Below are 19,863 nucleotides of genomic sequence, written 5' to 3'. Positions count from 1 at the left end.
ATAAGGGGGGGAGAGATTAGTTCTATAATATTTCTCCAAAATCTATTATTTAAATGCACTGTATATAGAATATCAATGGTTTCTACTCAATTTAGACTGTGCTCAATACATGTTTAATGGCTAATTATAATGAGATCTTTGATTTCTCAATGTTTTCATATCAGTAGTAGCTACTTTTAAGAGTCAAGTTTTAAAAAATGTCTAGGTTATTTCATGCCATGTCTGGTTTCACTCTTCACAATGTTTTTGATATGTTTGGTCATTCCTGTCCTTAGATCGAGGATTCCAGGCCAAAGGGGCCCTTATCTGGGACTCCACACTAAGAGGAACCACTTTTACCTTTTCTCATCACACCCCTCCACTGAGCAAGGCAGCCACAGAGCCGAGTGAACCCCTTCTAAGCTACACCACTGAGGACTTTGCAAATGCCGTGGGCCCACTGCCAGAGCCTGGGCAGGCCCCTTTCTGGTCCCTCTTCCTGAGGGGCCACTGTGGCATCAGTGTGCTCACCCCTAGGCCCAAGATGTGGACAAGGGGCAGTTGTTTGCAGAGATTTGCATGGAGCTTCAGTGTATTGGATGAGGTGTTCACACTCGTGCCTGAGGCCATTGGTGATGTAAGAATGGAATATGGGGTGACGACACAGGTGAGATGGGCTGACATCTCCCTGCCCTAACATTCCCATTCAGAACTCTGAGGATCTGAGAATTTTGAATTCACACCTGGCTTTCTAATCCTCAGGATGGATGGAAAAGATTTTTTGGTTGTGGTTTTTTTTAGCATTTCTAGCTTTTAAATACTAAGGCACCTGGTAGGTGGGATTTCTGTCTTCCTGACACAATCTTCACAAATTTTAGGAGTGGTCCTAGATTTATCATATTTAAATTGTGAATTGATGTTTTAACTCTGATATCTCCAAAAAGCAAGGTTAATCAGTAAGGAAAACCAGATTAGAAAATACTTCACTAATGGACATACCAGGCACCTATCATACTTTATATTAAATGGCCAGTTGTTTAAGCTGTAGACATAAGAGTGAAGAAAAAAGCAAGGAGGGTAATGATTAGCAGGCTAAACCTAAGACAGAAGCCCATGGTTCCTTAATGTATTAATTATTTGTATCAATAATTAGCTCTCCTTACTCACGTTCTACCTGTCTCATAATCTGGACCAAAGTGTATCTGCTCTGCCACTAGGAGCTATCAGAATCAGATAACTCCCCTCACCACACCTATCCTAAGGACTGTTATAACCTCCTGCCAGTCCATTCCTCAGTCACATAGTCAGCAAACTGAGTACTCTGTGACATAGGCAGGTGCATAGGAACAAACAGATTCAGGTTTGTGCAGAATCCATTCCAGATAATCACATGTGATGAAATCCCTGGTTTGTTCTAGAGGATTTATTATTTTTATTTTATTCTTTTCTCATTTTGTGATTGGGGTCCCAGAACAAAAAGACTTCACACTCAATTGGTCAAGCTCAGGTGAGACAGTTAAGCACTTGAAACATGACCAAACGCTGTCTAGCTCAGCATTGTGGCTACGCTGCTTCATTTGCTTGTATTTCTTCATCTCATGGGACCTGTTACCAGAGTTAAACTGGACCCCTAGGAAGGCACCCGAGACATTTTTTTTGGACAGGTGGAATTCAGCAACATAAGCAATACCTTTCAAATAACCTATCATTAGGAAGGAAAGAGAAAATTGACAGGAAGATAAGAACCTGGAGTTATGTTTCTTGTTATTTAAATGGTGTATGCTTTCTAAGTCACTTTTAACTTTTTAAACCTTTGAGTCACAACAGAGTTCCCATGTAACTAAATGCTCCTTCACACGCAGCCTTCTTGAGCTAGAGTGACCAAGGAGAGAATTTGAGATGTTTCACTTTGTAAAGAGTATAGCTTTTCTGAGAGTCCACATCATTTAAGTTTCCCCAAAGAGCTCAAGTATGAGCATGTACTATTAATTTTTTGTCATATGACCTCAAAATACTTATGGAGTGACAATGAATGACTATACACATTTTGTCTCCATGCATTTCCTCTTGCATTACTTAATTTTTTTTTGAAAAGAAAAAAAAAGGAAAATATACTCACTGAGGTTGTGGTTGTCCTTTTTTTGTCTCTCTTTTGCCAAAGCTCGAGTATCAGTTTCTGATCAAAAGGAAGATAGTTAAAACAATTCTTAGTTCTACTTCATACCCCTTTAATCAACATAATTCAGGAATAGTAGGTAAACATATAATATTACTTGCTTCAAATGGTATATTTGTATGCAGATATTTAAAAAATTAAGCACAGTACTCTTAGTAGGAGGCAATGGCAAACTCATTAGACTTTGAGTAGTTAAACCTGAATTTGTATTCTGGCCCTCTGTTTAGTAGCCATGTAATCTATTATCTAAATTCTCCGTGTCTCAGGCTCTTCATCTTCAAAACTGGTATAATATTGAGATGATTAAAAGAGGTATAATGCACAGCAAATATTAAACTGCTCAATCATTATTATTTCCAGAACTTTAAGACTATTCAACATTTTTCCAACCTAAATTTCTACAACATACATTTTCATAAATAATTATGATTTCTACAACCTAAGTTGTGGAACTAAGTACATTTTTTATATATTACTATCAAACAATTCCACACTTGCAATAAATGACGCTTTATATGCTATGTGGTTGTGAGCGTTTGTGAAAACCTCCAACATAGCCCACAATGATTCTCATTCATGATATTTGCAGACTTGGTAATTCCCTCTCGTGTTAATAGGGATGACCAGTGAAACCAATAGAATAGTGTGAAAATGACATGTGGCTACCAAGACTAGGTCATAAAAGACATTTTCAGCTACCAATTTGCTGTGTCTTGGATCACCACTTGTCATGTCATGATGACATTTGAGCAGCCCTATGGAACTCCACATTGTAAAAGATCAAGATCACTTGCCAACAAGCAGCACTAATTTTCAAGACCTGTGAGCAAACCACCCTGGGAACACATCTACCAGCCAATCTAGTGTCAAACGTCTGTCTTCAGCAAACATCTTGACTATGGCCTTATGAGAAACACTCAGTTAGAATCAATTTCCTAAGCCATCCCTGGATTTCTGTACCCACAGAGATTGTCTGAGATCATAAGTGTTTGTTTATTATTTCAAACTATTATGTTTGGGGATAATTTGTTACATAGCAATAGATAATTAATACAGTGTTCCTTGAATTATTCTAGTTTTTAAACTAAGTAATACATTTATTTAAATGTGTTCATTTCAAACTATAGTCATTAATTTAGCTTAATTTATTTGAATGCATAGATATTTGTGAGTTATTGATTAGGCTACCAGAATGGACATATTATATTTACTAAAAATGTTAATATTAACTGTGTAAAAATTATTAAAGAACAATGTTTGGGCTCCAAACTAAAAAATAAAATGTATTACAGAAATGTCAACTGAATTTTATTTTATTCTTTTTTTAATCTTTATTGTTGAAAGTATTACATGTGTCCCCTTTTTCCCCCCACTGACCTCTTCTAGCCCGCCCCTGCCTCAGGCCTTCACCACCCTATTGACTGTGTCCATGGGTTATGCATATAAGCATACAAGTTCTTTGGTTGATCTCTTCCCATCCACCCTCCCCCGCTTTCCTCTGAGATTCGACACTCTGTTCCATGCTTCTATGTTTCTGGATCTATTTTGTTAATTAGATTCCACATATGGAGGGACTAATACTGGACATGTAAGTCAAGGAACCCTTATTTGATCCATTTCTTCCTCTACTCAGCTGAATGATTTTAGGAAAATAACTCTTCTAACCATTGGTTTTCTCATCTCTATACTGAAGGGACATGACAATGGTCCTATAATGCCTTTGAACTGTAACAATTTTGAAAAAAATTATTTAAAATAGAGGTGTTTTTATCCACTTGAGAAAATTAAATGTGAGTCTATTGTGAAATTCATAAAACAAGCTAAAATACAAAATCTAACTGCTTATTTTATATCAAAGTCTACATACAAAAGTACTATTTTTCCCCAATCTATTAATCTATTATTTTTCAACCATGTTAACAAATTGCATCTATTTAATATCAAAATGAGCCTATATTACATAAAGACCTTTATATTTACATTTATTGAACTGTAAGTTATACTCTCTAAATGTCCCCCATTTTAACTGACAAATTTGTTAAAAACTTTTAAATTTTTATTTAGCTTGGTAATATATGTTATATCTTTCTTATATAGTTGACTACAAAAGGATAAAACTATAAAAACATTACCTGTAATTTCTTTTTTCATTGATAAACTCCTGGAACAGGAAGCATTTGTAAGGCCCATATTAACTGATGAAATTCCCTGCTCACCACTATACACATCCAAAATATTTCCAGATAACTTTAGAGAAAAAAGAAAGAAATGGTCAATTAAAACTTCTGTGGACATTGGTATATTTAGTTGTGTATTTTAAATTTGCTATTTGAAAATACTTTATAGCACATATTTTAATTTTAAATAATAGTGAGTATGAATTGACTTTTAAGTACCTATCCTATATAGTAAAATCCTAATATGCTAAGTGTCCAGTCATCCAGTTGGGCATTCAACCAATCAAAGTGTAATATGCTAATGATATGCTAAGGCTGCTTAATCGCTTGCTATGACGTGCACTGACCACCAGGGGGCAGACAGTAGACCTGTCCACCAGTGTCTATGACATGAACTGACCACCAGAGGGAAGACGCTCCTACTGATAGGTTAGCTTGCTGCTGGGGTCTGGCCGATTGGGACTGAGCAAGATGGGCCAGGCATATCCTGGAGCCCTCCTATGATCCCTCCCCAGCTGGCCAACCTCCCGTGTCCCTCCCCGTCCCTGATCATGCACTGATGGGGTCCTTCGGCCTGGCCTGCGCTCTCTCACAATCTGGGCTGAGGGACAACCCCCCAGGAGTGCATGAATTTCGTGCACTGGGCCTCTTGTAAATAATAACCTTAAATGTAAATGGAAGAAATGCTCCAATCAAAAGATATAGGGTAGCTGAATGGGTAAGAAAACATGACTATATATATGCTATCTACAAGAGACCCACCTCAGAAGAAAAATCTTCACCCAGACTGAAAGTGAAGGGATAGAAAAAAATATTTCATGCAAATGGAAATAAACAAACAAAAATCCTGGTATAGCAATACTTACATCTAACAAAATAGAATTCAAAACAAAGACCATAAAAGAGAAAAAAGGTCACTACATAATACTAAAGGGATCTATGCAATATGAGGAAATAAACCTTGAAAACATATATGCATCAAATATAGGAACACCTAAATATTTTTTAAAAAGAAACTCTTGGTGAACTTCAAGGGAGAGATTGGCAGCAATAGTGTCATAATTGGGGACTTTAACATTCCAATATAAAAACTGAATAAATCTTCCAGACAAAAAATCAAGAATAGTGAGCTTAAACAACACACTGGATCAGATAGATTCAATTGATATTTACATATTGAAAGCATACCTAGCATCTTCTCATGTATCAAAAACCTATAGTCAATATCATACTTAATGGGCAAAAGCTAAAATTGTTTCCCTTAAAATCAGGAACAAGACAGAAATGTCTACTTTCAACACTCTCATTCAGCACAGTGTTGGAATTTCTGGCCACAATGATCGGACAAGAAGAAAAAATAAAAGTCATCCAAATGAGAAAGGAGGGAGTAAAACTGTCATTTTTGGCAGTTGGCATGATACTGAAAACCATAATACTTCACCAAAAACTACTAGATCTAATAAATGAATTCAGCAAAGTAGCAGAATACAAAATTAATATCCAGAAAGGGTGGCATTTTTATACACCAATAATAAACTCACAGGAAAAAATAATAAGAAAACAATCCCATTTCTTTTTTAAAATTTTTTAAATATGTTTTTATTATTGATTTCAGAGAATAAGGGAGAGGGAGAGAGATATATTAACATCAATAATGAGAAAGAATCATTGACCAGCTGACTCCAGCATGCCCCACACTGGAGATCAAGCCCACAATCTGGGCATGTGCCCTGACTGGGAATCAAACTGTGACCTCCTGGCATACGTCGATGCTCAACCCCTGAGCCATGCCAGCTGAATAACTATTCCATTTCCATTGCAATAACAACAAATAAATAACATACCTAGGAATAAACTTAACCAATGGGTAAAAGACCTGTACTCAGAAAACTATAGGACACTGAAGGAAGAAACTGAGGAAGATGCAAACAAGTGGAAGCATATACCATGTACATGGATTGGAAGAATTAACATCATTAAAATGTCCATATTACTCAAAGCAATCTATAGATTCAATGCAATTCCCATTAAAATACCAATGGCATATTTCACAGATCTAGAACAAATATTCCAAAAACTTATGTGTAACCAAAAAGATGCTGAATAGTATCAGTGATCTTGAGAAAGAAGAACAAAGTTAGAGGTATTATGATACAAAGCAACTGTAATCAAAACAGCTTGGTTCTGGGACAAGAAGAGGCATACAGACCAAAGCAACAAAATAGAGAACCCAGAAATCAACCCATGGCCTTTATAAGTCAACTAGAGACAAAATTCGTGCAAGAGTAGGCCTTCCTTCCCCCAGTTGCCAGCACCGGTTTCCCTCCGGCTGCCGGCAGGCACCTGGGACCCAGGCTTCCCTCTCAGCCTCATCGTCTGGAAGGTTGTCCGGAAGGATGTCTGGTCTAATTAGCATATTGCACTCTTATTATTAGAGATTAATATTTGACAAAGGAGGCAAGATCATACAATGGAGTCAAGACAGTCTCTTCAATAAATGATGTTGATAAATTGGACAGGTAAATGCAAAAAAAAAATGAATCTGGATCACCAACTTATATCATAAAGAAGAATAAACTTAAAATGAGTGAAAGACTTAAATATAAGTCATGAAACCATAACCATATTAGAAGAACAATAGGCAGTAAAATCTCAGACATCTCTTGTAGTAATATTTTTGCTACAATAAGTCTCTGAGGACAAGGAAAACACAGGAAAAAAGTAAATGAAGGAGACTACATCAAACTAAAAAGCTTCACACAGCAAATTAAATCATCAACAAAAACAAAAGAGAACCCAGTATATGAGAGAACATATTCACCAATGATTCATCTGATAAAGGGTTAATCTCCAAAATATATAAAGAACTTATAAAACTCAACAAAAGGAAGACAGATAATCAAATATAAAAATGGGCAAAGAACCTGAATAGACATTCTCCAAGTGGACATACAGATGGCCAATACACATATGGAAAAATGCTCAAGGTCATTAATCATCAGAGAGATGCAAATTAAAACTACAAGGAGGTATCACCTCACAACTGTTCAGAATGGCAACTATCAATAAATCAACAAACAAGAGCTGGCAGGGAAGTGGAGAAACTGGGACACTAGTGTTCTGTTGGTGGAAATGCAGACTGGTGCAGCCAATGTGGAAAACAGTATGGAGTTTCCTCAAAAAATTAAAAATGGAACTGCCTTTTAACCCAGCAATCCCACTTCTAAATATATATCTTATGGATCCTCAAACACCAATCAGAAAAAATGTATGCACTCCTATGTTCATAGCAAACTTATTTACAACAGCCAAGATCTGGAAACAGCCCAAGTGCCCATCAGTAAATAAGTGAATAAAAATGCTGTGGTATATTTACACAATGGAATACTACATAGCTATAAAAAAAAGAAGGAGCTCTTACCTTTTGCATAAGTATAGATGGATCTGGAGATTATTATGCTAAATGAAATAAACCAGTCATAGAAAAACAAATACCATATGTTCTTACTAATATGTGGAATCTAATGAAGAATATAAACTGACTAACAAACTAGAACCATAGGAATAGACTGGCAAATGTCATAGGGGAAGGTGGTGGGGGAATGGATAAAGGAAAGTGAAGAAATTAGCTGCACAAGAACATATATGCGTAGCCCATGGACACAGACAATAGTATGGTGAGGGCCCAGGGACAGGGGTGGGGACTGTGTAGAGGAGGGCAAAGGTAGTGATGATAATAGAGGACATCTCCAATAGTGTCAACAATAAAAAATTTAAATGTCATCTTAAAAATAATGAGATACTTCACACTCATTAAGATGACTTATCAAATGAAAGGAAAATAACAAGTGGTGACCATGTGGAGAAATTAGGATCCTGGTGCATTGCCACTGGGTGAGTGAAATGGCATAGCCATTGTGGAAAACAGTATGATGTTTTCCTCAAAAAGTTCAACGTAGAATTACAGCAATCCCACCTCTATGAATACCAGTATACCAAAAAAATTAAAAGCAGAGACCTAAATAGATACTTACACATCAATGTTTATACTAACACTGTTCATAGTAGACAAAGGATAGAAATAACCTAAATGCCCATTATTAGATGAATGGATAAATGAAATGTGGATATATTATAATGGAATATTATAAAGCCTTAACAAGAAATAAAATCCTGATCACATTACTACATGGATGAATCTTTAAACATTATTCTAAGTAAAATAGACCAGACAGAAAAAAAAGCAAATATTATATGATTCCACTTATAAGAGGTACCAAATTAGGCAAAATCATACAGACAGGAAGTAGCAATTACTAGGGGCTGAGGGGCAGGGGTAAATGGGTGGCTATTGTTAAATGGATGCAGTTTCTGTTTGGGGATGATGAAAAGACTGTGAAAGTAGTGTTGATGGTTGCACAGCATTTTCAACTTACTTAATGCCACTGAATTATACACTTTAAACTGTATATAATGGCAAATTTTATGTACAATTTTTACCATAATTTAAAAGGTAATAAGAGATATTACCCACAATAATTTGCCAATGCTTGTGAATGCTTAGACACAGTGCATATTTTTCTTGAAAAATAACTTATATGCATATATGCATAGCCTATGGACACAGACAATAGTGTAGTGAAGGCCTGAGAGGGGTGGGTACAGGATGGAGGGGGTCAGTGGGGGGAAAAAAAGACATTTGCACTACTTTCAACAATAAAGATAAATTTTAGAAAGTATTATTTAGTAGAACTGACTGAAGAACAAATTAATAGCTTGAATAGTCTTTTGATTATTAAAACTATCAAAATAAACTTTGAACATATTGTACATAAAAAATCTGGACATGATGGTTTTATGGGCAAAAGTGTTACATTTTCAAGAAAAAAATATCCCAATTTTGTATAAACATTTTCAGACAACAGAGACAAGAGGGAATATGTCCCAATTCAATGAGACTTAAATCATACAAAGACATTATGAAAAGAAAAATTATAGGCCCTTTTCACTTATGACTATAAATCTTAAGCAAAATTTTATTAGCTATATGAATCCAAGAAAATTTAACAGGATAACTTTCTATGATCAAGTTGTGTTTCCCATAAATACATTTTAGGATGTTCAAAGACAAAATTAAATCTGTGATCATCTCAGTAGATTCAGAAAAAAGTATCTGATAGAATTCAACCCCATTTTTTATAAAACTCTTAGTTTTTGAGAAGATAATCCTAGAAAACTTTAGCTTTGCCTATGTTTAAAATCAATGCTTACATATGAAAAAAATAAAATTTAGTTTTGAAATTATTGTAGAAACATCTAAGTAAACTATGAAAATGTTCATATATCCATTTACTCTTATTGGGCCACACATACTGAAGGATAACATAAGTAATTTGACCTAAAATTCCACATGTTTTCCTGACTGTTTTTCTCTCTTTCCTTTCTATACACTATATTTGATCTATCACCCACTTTTGTGTGTTTTTTTATTTTTAAACTAGAGGCCCAGTGCATGCATTGTGCAGTGGTGGGGAGTGTGGCCAGCGGGGATCGGCTGGCTGTGGGAGCGTTACTCATCCTGGTCAGTGGAGCACCCGCTGTGGGAGCTCACTGACCACCAGGGGGCAGCTCCTGCATTGGGCATCTGCCCCTGGTGGTCAGTGCATGTTATAGCGACTGGTTGACCGGTTGTTCTGGTCATTCCACAGGTTGTTGGGCTTTTATTATATAGAATAATTTATCAGTTTAAATTATTTTCTCTATTCTTGTACCTCATGATCTGCAGGGCCGTAAGCATAAATTATGTCCCTTTATCTAGTATCCCTCCATTTCTCTCAATTCCCAACTGCTCCTCTAAGACCAACTTCTGTTCAAAATATACAACTTCCTCTGATTTATTCAAGCTCAAAATATAAAGTATAAAATATCTCCCTTTTAACTCATATATCAAACTCTTTTATCTAGCTTTCAAAATCTTGTTGGCCCTACATTATCTAGTCAACATTATTTAATACTATTGTCAAGTTTTTTTTTTTAAGATTTCTCATCACCACATACACATACCCTAAGTCATGGCTTCCAACAAAAGATTTCAGACTCCAGTGGGAGGGAGACGGTGAGGGAAACAGTATTGCCACAAGGAATCTATGAATTCATACATAGAATATTTTTAAAGATAATAAAATATAAACATTATCATAACATATATACTTTGTCATAGATAGTTGAGTATTTATTTTTGCCAGCTATTAAGCTAAGCATGCTTTATAATAATAACTAATAACATCTCTAGTAATCTTTATAACAGCTCTATGACGTATCATAATTACTATTTTAAATATAAAATAATTAAAACTCTAAAAAAAAACTAAGTAATTATCTCAAGGCCATACAGTTATATAAATAGGGGGCTTGGTGGAAGTTGGCAGCCACTGTGAAAAACAGTATAGAGTTTCCTCAAAAAAATTTAAAAATGGAACTCCCATTTGATCCAGTGATCCTAGGAATATATCCTAAGAATCCTGAAACACCAAACAGAAAAAATATATGCTCCCTATGTTCATAGCAGTGCAATTTACAATGGCTACAATTCGGAAATAGCCCAACTGCCCATCAGTAGTTGAGTGGACTAAAAGAGCTGTGGTGCATTCACACAATGAAATACTACATGGCAGCACAAAAGAAAGAACTCGTATCATTTGCAAAAGCTTGGATGAACTTGGAGAGCATTATGCTAAGCAAAATAAACCAGAGAAAGGTAAGTATCCCATGATCTCACTCATATGTGGAATCTAATGAACAAAATAAACTGATGAACAAAAAATATCCAGAGACAGAAGCATGGAGTTGACTGACGCATTTCAGAGGGAAGGCTGTATGAGGGGAGTGGGGGGAGTGATTATCCAAGGAATTTATATGCATAAATAGAGTCGTGAAGGCCTGGGAGGAGCGGGAGTGGGGTGGAGAGGTTCAATGGGGGAAAAACCAAAGGGGACATCTGCAATACTTTCAACAACAAAGATAAATTTTAAAAATAATAATAAATAGGGGAATTGGATTTAAACCCAGGTCTGTCTGACACAAAGGCTGGATTCTTTACTACCGACCCTACTATAGAAAGGGTCCTTGCCATAACACTTTGAATGGCAAGAGCTGTTTTGAATGCTCAGAAAAGTTGGGATCCACTGGGCCATATTTCTTAGTTTTATTCTTTCCAATTGCTATTTCTATACCACAAAAGTCCTCATTAAGTATCAAAAACCAACCTGTGTTTTAAACCTCAGTTTAAGGTACCAATCATCTCTAACACACTTCTTCATGACAGTCTGGTTTATTTTTCTTCACCAAAACCTTATGAGACTAATTAACCTAGCCATGATTTAAAATTTTAATTTATATATTGTCCTACCCCTGTTCATGTATGTCACTCAGCAAGAGAGAGGGCATCATAGTCTATACTCACCATATTCCTGAAAATTGAGTATTTATCTGAAACCCAGATAATTTTTTGAGGTATATGTTTGTACATATGCATACAGATATAATATATACATATGTATCATGCATATTCTATGTTTGTGAATGTGTGTGATGTAACAATCTCCCAGATAATTTCATTATAAGGAAAGGTATAAGAAAATGTATACACACTTTAACATATAAGGAAAGATTGTATATATAAAGAAAATTATTTTCTTATATATACATATCTTTCCTTATATCTTAAAGTATGTATATAGAATGTCCAAATATTTTTTCAATATAAATAGTAAAAAAAAAGTAAAAATCCTGAACCCTTAGATATGTATGTTTATGCATGATATTTATATATCTGTGTCTATATTATATATTTAGTGTGAGCTTTATGGGAAACAGAAAATTTTTATTTCTTTGGATTCTCTATTTTGCCTTTCTATGAAGATATTCATTGTGAACCTAAAATGGTCAAAGTGAGCATGAGACTATTAGACAAAATAACTATAGAACAAAAAAAAAAGGTAAACTTCAGGCGTAAAGAGGGAGCACTGTAGAGGAGCTTATACACACAATGTATGCATACTGGGAAAGCTGGCATTTAAATATTATTTTCTGTTCTTTCAGGTATTTATTCATTTAAATGTGTTCAACTATATTTTTTTCAGTTTTAAGACACACAATTGATCTCCCGCTAACTTTATTTGCTAAAGTAGAGCTATGAAGTTTGAGTGACAAACATTGTAAAGTCCCACTGTGTTATTATTATTATTGTTCTATTCTGAGTAAATGAAAATAATGTGTGGAGCAGGAGTGGGAGATCCCTTGTACTTGTTTGGCTTATAACTCAAATAGAAAAGATAAAATACAAAACAGAGAATGGTGACTTGTAAATACTTTTGTATCATACACTTTATATGCATGTAATTTATGTAGTTCTAAAGGAATAAAATGTAAACACTACAATAAATAATTAGTGGAACTCCACTTTTTGATAACAGTCACAATAAAACATTCTTTTATTTTTAACAAAATTTTTTTACTAAAAAAAAAGCTTACTGCATTCTGAACACTAAAAACTATCTTGTCAGTAAACAAGCTTGTTAATACAGTGGATTCTATATTATACATTTCAAAGCTCGATTTAAACATTCCTTATTTCACTGACTATTAGTTTATAAAGTTTAAGTTCAGTATTTCAGGTAGTTTCATCTCCAAACATTGAAAGAATGCCAAAATGTACTTGCTCACCAGTTTTAACTTTGAAGTGTCTATAACCTTCACAATAGCAACGGTTTTCTCTTTCTCCTTCATCATTTTCTTTTCCTTAAACTTACGAACAATAACCAGGAGCGCTGTGCAGAGATGTCTGCCCTAAGGTGAACTTTGGCTCCTCCTTGGACTTTAAGACTAATCTGGTCTAGACTGTGACAGAGAAAAGCTTGCTTGTTGATGTTACGCAGTCCTTTCAAGTTCCAACCAAGCACAGGGGCTTGTTAATATTTACTCAGTCCTCCCCTCTGGAATCATCTTGAACTATGACAGTTTACTGAGATTGCCAAATGCCACCAGCACTTACAGACACCTGACTGAGAAATACCTATATACGATAAGAGAAATTACTTACTATGCACAACCATGTCACTTGAAAGGAAGGGGTGAAACTAGACCCATGGGTGGGAATTATAGGGAAGCATATCCAAACTCAGAGGCTAAACAAGCATTCATTCCGCCAGAGGGTGGCAGAGGATCCGGTCGGGCGAATGTCCCTTCAAATACCAAGATTCCACACTTCCTCTGAAGCTGCAGGCACAGCTGATTGGGTAGGTTTGCTGCGTTTGGAATCATACAGGACTGGATTCAAACCCCTCCCCTGTGGTTCGCTATCGGGATGGACTTGAGTGACTTGCTGAACTTTTCTAAACCTCTTTCCTCCTTTGTAAACTGGTAAGAGGTAATAATAGTCTCTATTGCATATGCTTGCTATGTTGATTAAATGCAATTTTTCACAATAAGCTTTTGCCCTGTCTTTGTCACATAAGTTCCCAAGGCATAGTAGCTATTGTTGTTGTTGTTATACTTACCGCTACTGCTTTTTTTCCATTAAAAAAAATTCTAAATAGTACTGGATAATAAGAAAAATGTTTTCAATACACTGTATGAATTTTATAGTATGTATTTAATATGTATTTTCTTAGTACCTATGATGTGCTAAGCATTGTGCAGGCTACTGAAAATGAAATAATGAACAGGTCACTGTCCTAGGCTCCAGAAACAGCAGTGAACAAGACAGACAAAAACACTATTTTCAAGGAGTTTATTCTCTAAGGATAAGTACATCTATAATAATAAAAGTGTAATGGGCTAATTAGACCGGATGACCTTCCGGACGAAGCCGGGGCTGTGAGGGAAGCCCGGGTCCCGGGTTCCAGAGGGTAGCCGGTGCTGGCAGCCTACTCTTACACAAATTTCGTGCATCGGGCCTCTAGTAAAATAATAAATAGGATAATTTTTATTACTCAAATCATAAATGTAAGAGGGAATGAAAATGAGATATTGATTTAGGGAGTGGCGGGATGGTGTTTTTTAGCAAGGGTGATTGTGGAAGGATTCTCTGACAAGGTGATACTGACTAAATGTCTGAAACAAAAGAAGGCTTCCAATCAAAGATCTAGAACAAGAGTATTCCAAGCCACGTAAAGGAAGTTCAGTGATCCTGAGATGATAATATGCTGCTGTGTTCAAGGAGCAGAGAGAAGACTGTCAAGGCCAGAACCCAAGGTTAAAGGAAAATGCTGACTCTAGTACAGTGTCTGTATTGTATTCTGAAGATTTCAGGAAGTTAACAGAATGTTACACAAAGAGAAACAGGATCTAATTTTTGCTTTGTGAGGATCATTCTGATTACTGTGTAAAGAAGAGTTATAAGGGACAAGAAGTAGCCGGGAAGTTAGGTTGGGGTCTGTTTCTGAAGTTCGAGTTAGACATAATGGTAGCCTAGAAAATGTTTTAGTAGAGGAGCTGATAAGAAGCCGTGCAATTCAGGCAGTTTTGGATCCTGTTTAGAAGGGCATATTGATAGATGTGGAAGTGTGGGAGTAAGAGAGAAGAGAGGGAAAATTACTTGGGGGGTTCAAAATTAGCTAAAAGCAGAGTGGGGGAGACAAAAAGCTTCTTTTCAGTCATATTAAATTTTATGTACTTAGAAAGACTAAGGATGTCAAGTAAACAGTAGAATATATCAGTCTAGCATCTAAGGGAGAAATCTAGGCTGGAATGGGTTGATATTACCTATAGGATGTATAGAGATACATGAGAAAAGAGGGTCTGTTAGTTTGAGCTTGGGGACACTTTAGCAATTAGACAAATCTTAGAGGAGAAAAAACCAGCAAGGTGGTGTAAACCCAGAAAATATGGTGCCACAGAATCCCTGGTAGTACTTGGAGAGGGAGATAGTGGTCAACCATGGCAAATGCCACCGACAGCCAAGTCAGCTGAGAATGGAGAATTTATTGTTGGCTTCTGCATTTATGGTTTTTTGGTTGTTGTTGTTTTGATTTGGTTTGGTTTGGTTTGTTTTTTTTTACATTGGTTGGTTTTAAAATTCCTTTTAGAAGTGTGAGGACAACAGCTCTATCCAAGAGTAGAGAATGAATAGTGAAGAAATGGAGGCAGGGTGAAAAATGGAAGCAGTAAGTTTTTTTGGATAAGGGGAATCATGAAATGATGTGGTAACCAGAGAGAAAATGTATCCAAAGGGAGTTGATTTATCTGTTTTTATTTTTAAAGAGTCTTATTAAAAACTAGTGTGATCCTAATATTTATAACCCATTAGATCAGAATAGACTAATGACATGAGAAGGAGTTGCTATTTAGAGAAGGAAACTGCTTAAGAAGGTAAGAATGAGTGGGTCTAGGACACAAGTAGTAGGGCTGGTTTTAGAGTATGAGCTAGGACAATTATTCTGTTTTTATAGAAGGGGTGGCAGAAGAAAATGAAAGCATATACAAATGGTTTAGAAGGACTGGTGATAAAAGCTAATGAGTACATTCTAATCTGATTGCATATATTTTCTTTCTAAAATATGTTGTGAAAGAGAAATTAGCTGAAAAAATGAGCATGGACAAGGAATCATGGAGATTTGAGAAGAGAGAGGAGATATTAAAATGTTGTCTTAATTAATGGGAAGTTTTGCCAGGGAATGGTGATAGCATTATCTGGAAGTAGTGAGAGCCCCAGTGAAACTTTGATGATGTATTTGAGGTGATTACCACAAGCATTGTGGCAAAATTTTATCCATCTGCTGCTTAGATGAAGATGTGGAATAAGATGAGAAATAAGCTAAACTAGGGTTGGGGTTTTGTCAGGAGAATAACAATGAAAGAAACTGATAACAGGTTAAGAGCATTTGCAAGAGTATTGGTTATGGTGCTTGACCAAAGACTCTAGGCAGGTTAAAGAAGAAAGTTTTAAAATGTTGTGAGTTGGAAGTAATAGCTATTGAAAACAGTGATAGAGTCAATCAATTAATATGGAGTCTCCACAGCTTAAACAATTGGTGAAGTAAGAACACTAGGAAAAAATAGGATGTAATGGCCAAAAAAATGTAAAATAAAAATGTCATGGGATAGAGAAATTGGTTATAATGAGCTCTAGGATATCATCATGTGAGAAGATGACTACCAAATAGGGAAGAGAAAAGCACCATTCACACTAAGGAGATTGGAAAACTGGAAGGGTAAGTTGTTGAGGAAAGCACAATTAATTTGCTTAAAGGTTTCTTGCTCTTTGACCCTTTCCAATCCTGTTTATATAGTTGTTGCGGTAAGAATTAATTTATAGGTGGTTAAATTTATTGATCAAATAAAAATTGAGATGTAACTTCTGTTTAATTATTCTGAGTCCTTTCAGTCAATTCATGAATCTACTCAATTCATTTCTTGATCAGAAATACGTGGGCTAAAAAGATCTGTGACAATCTTGAACTATTTCATTCAACCTAGATGAATTTGAAGAACTTCCACAAGTAACCCAAGCGACAAGTCCACAGCTTTCCCACGAACAGAAGTTACACCATGAGTCTTAGTTAAGCCTATGTGCAGTGGTCTGGGATAAACGTTAGCTAACTGACATCCCAGTTTTTTCTAGTGAGACCACACAGCAAAGGAGCCATACAGCATCTAAGAGCACACAGTAGACTGCCCCAGAGATGTTGCCTATTTGTATGAGAACTAGAGAAAAATATACTTATAAAACTGCCAGTCAAAAGTAGGTGAAAAATCTATATATATAAAAGCCTAAGTGACTGAAAGACCTAATGACTGGTCGACAGATAGCTATGACATGCACTGACCACCAGGGGGCAGATGCTCATTGCAGAAGCTGCCCCCTGGTTGGTTAGTGCACTCCCACAGTGGGAACACTGCTCAGCTGACCAATGGGCGCCAGACGCTGTGCTAATGGCTGGCGAGCGTAGCTGCGGCAGCACAGGCTCTCCTGCCTCCTCAGCAGTGCGCTACCAAGCTGCAGCAGCAGCAGGCACAGCAGGGCCGGGATGAGCGGGAGCAGTGTGGTGCCTGACCTGGGCTCCTCCCCAGCCGCCTGCCGCTTCGTGCATTACTATATCCCTCGGGGGATGTCGGACTGCTGGTTTGGGCCTGATCCCCACAGGTCAAAACTGGCAGTCCAAAATCCCCCAGAGGGTCCTAAATTGCAAGAGGGTGCAGGCCAGGCTGAGGGACCCCACCAGTGCATAAATCTGTGCACCGGGCCTCTAGTTAATAATAATTATTAGTAGTAAGTACCCTCGCTTTTTAAGCTTACCATAATGGACAACTGTTGTTTAACCTCACTAGAATTCATTCACATTTATTTTGTTAACAACTCCTGTTCTCCTGATTCTCACTCAATCTAGGTAATTTGTGGTGGGGAACTGCTCAATCATAGCTCTAGGGCGGCCCAAGACCTAGAGAAGTTGGGTTAGGTATAGATATGTGACAAAAGTTGCTCCATTAAGAATTATCCCAGGAATTTAGCTGGAACTAAGGGAAGAAAGAAGCTCCCCTTCCCTTCTGTTGCCAAACCTAACCAAATGTATCCATTAGAATGCATCTAGTTATGATAATCAGAATATCCTGACACAATTAGCTTACAAAATAAAGAAAAAATCTTACATAATGTAAAATCCATAGATAAAAAATTCTTCAGGGACATATAAGGAGCATTTCTCCTAATTCTTCAGTGTTTTTTTCTCCCTCTGTTTATGTTTTTCCTCAATTTACCATCTGGTCAATAAATGGCTGCCAGACAAAAAAACCTCATTTGATCTTTGTCAGTTAAAACTAGTACTTGTAATGTGTTATAAAGTGGAGGTGCTGCATATCAGAAAAAAGAAAAAAAAAAAGGACAGACATACTTCTCTCTTTAGATAGTCTATTTGGGAATTAACAAAGAAAAAGAGGGGGGGGGATTTCCCCAATTTTTAAGGCCTTAAACTTAAGACAACCATCATTAATATAGTCCAGCCCATTGATTACTGATGAACAGTATCCACACTATGCAATGCAGTCAGAATTTACTATCTTTAAGTGAAATGCTTAAAGTAACAATTCACTACATTTTTTTGGTATTTTATCATGTTTTCTATAAAGTCTAATACCATAAACAAACAAACCAAGCATAACTCTTCAACAGGTGTGAAAAGAGTTTACACACTCTTTACAGATAACATTTTTAGTGATTAATAAATAAACAATGAGAAGGCAACAGCAATAAAACGGGAGATAAAGTACCAACCCTTCATTGCCTATTATTCCAGGAATGTGTGCTGATTCCAACAGAGACAGCTGTCTACATGCTTTAAGATACATTCTCCTTTTTTTCAGTTCATCTTTAACTTCTAGTTATTCTCTCAGAAGTATTTTTTGTCATTACTATATTTTTTCTTTATTCTACAAGATGTAGAGCCTCTGAATCTAATAGCTATTAGTCACAGTAAATTAAGCAAAATTCAGTCATGAACTTATGAGGGTGTCTGATTATGTTCTGTGCTTCAAACAGAAAATCTGGAGATTAAATCACTCAGGAAATGCTAGAGAAGATTAAATATAAAGTAAATGGGTGTTTCTAGAAATTAGATAAATAGGATAGTGCAAGCCTTGATACCTATCTTTCTCAATAATATCAGATAATCTTTTTTCTGCAACAATATTTCCCAATATTCATCTGTTATCTTGTGTCTGTTTCAAAAGTTTAGAAGAAAAAAAATTTACCAAGTAATTTAATTTTTTATAATTAGAAGCTTTTATTTATTTCAATCTCATTGACCTCCTTAGGTCTAGAAACACTATTCTTTTCATTAGCAGAGGAGAGTCTGTTCCTTCCTCTTTAAAACTTGATTTCATACTGATTATATCCTCAATAATGTCCTCCATCTAGCAAAATATAATACATTTAGAAGACTGTGTAGAATGATAAAAGTTGAGCTTCATTCTGAATTTGCAGGAAAAAAATATTTTAGTCATCATTAAATGTTTTAATATTTAAAGTTATATGTATATTAAAATCCTGACTATTTTACAGCTTAAAATGATGTCATCCTGACACTCTCTGGTCCATGTTGCCTTTTTTTTTCTTTTTTTTTTTTGCATTTGCTTCCATCAAGTGGCAGGTGATGGCTGGGCAAATCACCGAGGGCTGGTCCCTTGGAAATCAGTATCTACATAAATACAGTGTTTATCATAAAGTAACTCAAGCCACAGCCTATATCCTTAACATAAAAAGATGACTTCCTACAAACTTTAATTTTTTGTCTAAAATGTTTCTATTGCATCTTACAGTTGAATATTAAAATATCAGTGGTCAAATATGAATACAAACTACATGGAAATGTATTCAACTTTCCATAATAAGCAATAATTATATAATAATAACAACAAAATAATAATCATAAACACCTGAAATAGCAACGATAACAAACATTAATATAGTACAGGAGGTATGTTGGGCACTGTTCTAAGTGCTTTGTGTATATCAGCTCATTTAATCTTCACAACAAC

The 19,863-nt window shown here is 35.9% G+C and overlaps 1 protein-coding gene across 3 annotated transcripts in view; it reads right to left on the bottom strand.

The window, feature by feature from the left end:
- The window catches only part of TFEC (transcription factor EC), a 90,750-nt gene that overhangs the window by 15,936 nt on the left and 54,951 nt on the right, over positions 1–19,863 (bottom strand). For all 3 annotated transcript variants that reach the window (XR_013814325.1, XR_013814326.1, XM_079786731.1), the window contains exons 3-4: positions 4,288–4,402; positions 2,099–2,155 (exon numbers count right to left, since the gene is read on the bottom strand). Coding sequence is in view for 1 of the 3 variants with exons in the window: in XM_079786731.1 (XP_079642857.1) it covers positions 2,099–2,155; positions 4,288–4,402 (172 nt within the window). In the remaining 2 variants the exon portion in view is untranslated. The remainder of the gene's footprint in view (positions 1–2,098; positions 2,156–4,287; positions 4,403–19,863) is intronic.

Source organism: Cnephaeus nilssonii (genome assembly GCF_951640355.1).
Source record: "Cnephaeus nilssonii genome assembly, chromosome: 12".
NCBI lineage: Eukaryota > Metazoa > Chordata > Mammalia > Chiroptera > Vespertilionidae > Cnephaeus > Cnephaeus nilssonii.
The sequence above is the reverse complement of the archived record's forward strand: the minus strand, read 5'-3'. Positions and strand labels throughout refer to the sequence as shown.